This window comes from Penaeus chinensis, chromosome 29 (genome assembly GCF_019202785.1).
Source record: "Penaeus chinensis breed Huanghai No. 1 chromosome 29, ASM1920278v2, whole genome shotgun sequence".
Lineage (NCBI taxonomy): Eukaryota > Metazoa > Arthropoda > Malacostraca > Decapoda > Penaeidae > Penaeus > Penaeus chinensis.
In genome coordinates, this window is record NC_061847.1 from 16,165,521 (window position 1) to 16,170,936 (window position 5,416).

At 50.5% G+C, this 5,416-nt stretch overlaps 1 protein-coding gene across 2 annotated transcripts in view; it reads right to left on the reverse strand.

Annotated features, from left to right (window-relative positions):
- LOC125040638 (thioredoxin-related transmembrane protein 1-like) overlaps nucleotides 1–1,473 on the reverse strand; it is a 17,513-nt gene extending 16,040 nt beyond the window's left edge. For both annotated transcript variants that reach the window (XR_007116208.1, XM_047635298.1), the window contains exon 1: nucleotides 1,310–1,473. Coding sequence is in view for 1 of the 2 variants with exons in the window: in XM_047635298.1 (XP_047491254.1) it covers nucleotides 1,310–1,458 (149 nt within the window). In the remaining variant the exon portion in view is untranslated. The remainder of the gene's footprint in view (nucleotides 1–1,309) is intronic.
- Nucleotides 1,474–5,416: the final 3,943 nt, after the last annotated feature.

The following is a 5,416-nucleotide window of genomic DNA, read 5'->3' on the forward strand; positions in this document are numbered from 1 at the left end:
CTAACTTATACTTTATACAATTAATTTTTACAGTACGGACACACTACGCCAGGGCAAAAAGAAGATCTTCTTGTAGAGGACCAAAAATTTTGACAAAAATATTCTGCAAATGCGAACGGCAACTCTACAATAAAGTAGCAAAAAGTATATTTTTGCTCTCAAGTTTCAGCTCTCTCTTGCCATACACAGTGAGGTAAAGAAAATGTTTGCCGGGGAGTGTTAGTGGGCAGCCCCTAATCAACCCTCCCCTCGGACAGCGCCAGAAGGGCACGCCCAGTCACGGCAACTTAGATTGTTGAATAAATTTTGTGATGTGGAACCGGGAACTTAATCTCTCATGAGTGCACCATATTGAAAAGAACTGCGGGCCACCATATTGTTATTTTTCTATGTTGCCGCTTATTAATACTCTCATATTTGGTTAGCAGACATCACTAGGAATCCATTTGTACCAAAGGTGATGGATCCAATATGCAGGCTTGTTCTAGAAGTTTACAATGACTTTTATTGCCTACAGTGCTACTGCAGGTGTTATTCACAACCACTACAATAGCCTTCTCTCTGCCTGTGCTGTCCTATTGGGGGCAATTGTAAAACAAAACATATGGATCAATATACAAGCATCATTATCTGAGAAATGGGAAGAGTAGCACAACAGAACCTTTATCTTTTGCAGATAACAAAATTCATCCCTGTGTCTAAAGGTCAAAGTGTTCAATAAGTGCTCCTCCTTGTTTTAATGTTCAAGCTCTCTGTCTCGAACTAAATAAGACCGGATATTCCTCTGAACAAGTTTCCTTCCCCAATGCCGCAGCAAACAATACAGCCAAAAATATCCCGCAGTTTCTGTCATGATATAACAGATGGGGAACACACAACATAAAAAAAACTACCAATCAATCTATACAACCATAAGTAACTAATTTATTCATCCTCCCTACACCCCCTTGCGATAAGCCTCCAAGCCCAAGCTAAGGGAGGGTTTCCACGAGGGTTTCCAGCAGAACCCGGCCCCCAGGAAGCCCCCAGGAGGTCAAAATCCGCCTCGGAAGCTCGACCTCCTCCCAACACACACACACACCCACAGGACCCCACAGGCCATAAATCCGGGGAGACCACGCCCTCGACGCCCACCCACGCCCTCGCCGGCGGTGCCAACCCCCCCTGCCCTGCCCGGGAACAGCAAACAGGAGCAGAAAAGACCCGAGAAACGACCCCGGGAAGGGAAAAACTGCGGCGACACCAAGCCCACAAGACCCCGACAGACCCCCGAACCGGACGGGAAAATCGCCCAAAACACGATACTCACAACTCCACCATCCACTCCCCCTCGAGCATCTGGTGCCAATTGTCTTCATCGAGCTCTACGACGCCGGGCTTGGCCCAGGAACGCGAGACGACGTGCAAAACCACGAAGGAAGCGAGGAGGAGCGTGCGTCTCCGCCTGTCAGTCGCCATGTTGGAGAGGAACGGCCTGCCACAAACACCACGTTCGCCGAGGGAGAAGAGCGGGGGGGGGGGGGGGTCGGAGTACGCGAACGAGGGAGGGTGGGAGGGAGGAGGGAGGGGAGGGAGGGGCGGGAGGGGAGGAAGAGGAAAGAAGTGGAGGGGAGGGGGAGGGAAGGAGGGGAGGAAGAGGGAAGTGGAGGGAAGAGGAGGGAAGGGGAGGGGGGGAGGGCGGGAGGAGGAGGGACGCTCGGAGTTCGCGAACGAGGGAGGGTGGGAGGGAGGAGGGAAGGGAGGAAGAGGAAAGAAGTGGAGGGGACGGAGAGGGAAGGAGGGGAGGAAGAGGGAAGTGGAGGGAAGAGGAGGGGAGGGGAGGGAAGGAGGGGGGGCGTTCGGAGTACGCGAACGAGGGAGGGTGGGAGGGAGGAAGGAGGGGAGGGGGAGGGTGGGGAGGAAGAGGAAGGAAGTGGAGGGGAGGGGGGGGGAGGGAGGGGATGGGGAGGGAAGTGGAGGGAAGTGGAGGGAAGGGGAGGGGTGGAGGGAGGGAGGAGGAGGGACGCTCGGAGTACGCGAACGAGGGAGGGTGGGAGGGAGGAGGGCGGGGAGGAAGAGGAAAGAAGTGGAGGGAAGGGGGAGGGAGGGAGGGGAGGGGGAGGGAAGTAGAGGGGAGGGGAGGGGTGTAGGGAGGGAGGAGGGGGGACGCTCGGAGTACGCGAACGAGGGAGGGTGCGGGAAGGAGGGGAGGGAGGGGAGGAAGTGGAGAGAAGGGGAGGGTGGGAGGGAGGAAGGTGGGGAGTGGAGGGGAGGGTAGGAAGAGGAAGGAAGTGGAGGGGAGGAAGAGGGAAGTGGAGGGAAGTGGAGGGGTGGAGGGAGGGAGGACGGAGGACACTCGGAGTACGCGAACGAGGGAGGGTGTGGGAAGGAGGGGAGGAGAGGAAGTGGGGGAGGGAGGGGAGGGAGGGAAGGAGAGGATATTAGGGTATGGGGAAGAAGAGGAAGAAGAGAAGATGAGCAAGGAGGATAAATGAGAAGAGGAGGGATGAGGAGAATGAATGAGAAGAGAAGGAAGGGAGCGAGAAAAACGAGGAGGAGTGAGAGGAGGAGTAGAAGACGAGCAGGGGAGAAGGAAGAGGGAATGTGGAAGAGGAGAAATAGTACTAAGAGAAGGAATAGGTAAATTAAGAGGAGGAACAAGAAGAAAACAGAGCGAGGAGGGAAGGAATGGGGAGATAAAGCACCGAGGAAGAATCAGAGGGAGAGACGAATTTAAGATAAAGTTAGAAGAGAGAAAGGGAAAAGAAACGCAAAAATGCGAACGAGCGAAGGGAAGAGATAAGCAGTCAATAGAGCGAGGGAGAAAGAGGAAGAGGAGGAGGAGGAGGTTGGAAAAGACGCTAGGTCGGGAGTCCGGGTTATAATCCTCCAAGCCATCTGACAAATGCTAAGATGTCAGACGCATGACTCATGTCTTGATATCAAACGCAATATCCCTACATGCGTGCAATTTGACAAATGACGCGTGGGACGACGCACTCAATGACTTGAACCAAATAAGTGAAAGCTCGACCCGAAAATGCGTGGGAGAAATATCCTGTCCTCAGTCACCCTTCTGGTTTGTATCGAGTTCATTCGTGTTGGCGAGGAGCTTGTTTATGAATAGGATATCTGTCATATTTATAGTCTCACGGAACAGACTGGTTTGCGATTATGCAATACTAAATTCCCGTTAAGAATGAAACAGTGTTGAGTGTTATATTCGATATCTCGAATATATTCTTAAGGCATCCAAAGTTGCGCACAGGGGGAGTGATGTAGAATTTCCTTATTACAGTGGAGCAACCCGTGCCACACTGTGACAAGCCTGTAGCAAGCCAGAGACCGGTTTAAAAACACGCATTGCCCGGAACAACCGCACGTGGCTTGTGCATGTCTGAATAGGTGACGTGTTGAGTTAGAAAAGAAACTGCTGTGAGTTTGCAGTTATGATAACTATTATTATTATCACTTTTGTTATCATTTATATTACGATTATTGTTATCATTATTATTATTATTATAAACGTTGTTATTATCATCATCGTTATCATCATTTGTCATTAATGATATTATTGTTACTATATAATAAGAATGATCATTATAATTTTTATTATTATTATTATCATTTTTATTATTATTATTTATATTATTTTAATTATCATGTTTATTGTTGTTACGACTAATAACAGCAGTAGAAGAAATGTCGTTATTATCACTATTAGTATCATCACCCTCACCCTTACTCACACCTTCACTCTCGCCACAGATAACCTAAACTAACGCTTAAAAAAAAAAAAAAAAAAATCAAGACCCTGTCAAAATATTATAGCCGGACCTCCCTAACACCCCCACCGCGTGCGAGTCATAGGCAGGGAGAGTAATGAGTGGGGGGAGGGAGGAGAGAGGAGGGAAGAAGAGGAGGGGAGTGGAAGGGAGGGAGAAGAGGGTAGGGGTAGGAGGAGAGGGGAAGGGAGGGAAAGGAGGGTAGGGGGTGGAAGAGAGGGGGAGGGAGGGAAAGGAGGGAGGGAAAGGAGGGAGGGAAAGGAGGGTAGGGGAAGGGAGGGAAAGATGGAGAGGGAAAGGAGGAGAAGGAAAGTGAAAGAGAGAAGAAAAGTGAGGAGAGGAGATAAGGGAGAAAATGAGAGGGGAGAGGAGATAAAGAATAAGGGAGAGAAGGCAGGAGAGAGGAAGAGAGAGGAGGGAGGGAGGGGAGGAGAGGCAAGAAGGGAATAGTATGCATGACCTAGACAGCCGAAGTTAGACTCTGACTCACGCCCAGTGCCTCTTGTGGGGGGGACCAATGCAAAGGTCTTCATAAATCGTTAAAAGAATCGGGCGTATGGGAGAATGAATAACGACGGGCGTAGTTATTTTGTAAGGTTTTCCGTATTTTCGAATGTTTTTATTTTTCCTTGTAATATTTTCATTCTTCGTGTGCGTTGGGAAAGAAAAGAGAGAGAGGATCAGCTGATGAGTTGGTGTCACGTGACTACTGGGGCTCCATGCATATAAGCGAACAGGATGAAAAAGGAGGAGGAGGTGGTTGGAGGAGGGAGGAGGGAGGAGGAAGGAGGAAGGAGGAAGGAGGAGAGAGAGAGAGAGAGAGAGAGAGAGAGAGAGAGAGAGAGAGAGAGAGAGAGAGAGAGAGAGGAGAGAGGAGGAGGAGGAGGAGGAGGAGGAGGAGGAGGAGGAGGAGGAGGAGGAGAAGGAGAATGAAGAGGAGGGAGGGAGGAGGGAGAAGAAGAGGAGGAAAGACGGAGGAGGGAGGGAGAAGGGAGAAGGGTGAAGGGAAGAGGGAAAATGGGAAGGACGGAGGAGGGTGAGGGGGAGGGAAGAGGGAGGAAGAGGGAGGAGGAAGAGGAGGAGGAGGAAGAGAAGGAGGAAGAAGAGGAGGAGGAGGCAGAGGAGGAGGAGGAGGAAGACGAGGAGGAGGAGAAGGAAGGAAGGAGGGAGGGAGGGAGGGAGGGAGGGAGGGAGGGAGGGAGGGAGGGAGGGAGGGAAGGAGGGAGGAGGAGGAAGGAGGAGAAGTAGAGAAATTGAAAAATGATAGCGATAAACTCTAAGTGGAAGATACTGGAGTTACACGAAAAGGTCAGGGAGTAGAATAATTGAAGAACAGAGCTAAACAAAACAAAACGAATGAAACAAACAGCCCAGAAGACCACATACCAAACCAAAAAAAAACAAAAAAAACAACAACCCAATTAAAAATAAACAAACCAAACACATCAAAACACCGAAATCAAATCAGAAAAGAAATGCGACCTCCAGACAACAACGGAGCCAAGCAGACGAAACGCGAAGCAGACGCAGAAGCAGGAGGAGCGAGGCCCGAATCACACGCCGCCACCGACGCTTCGCTGAACTACGCACCTTCTGCCGGAAGTTTCGACGCACCGGAAGCAGCGATGCGTGAAGACTCCTGCCGGGGAAGG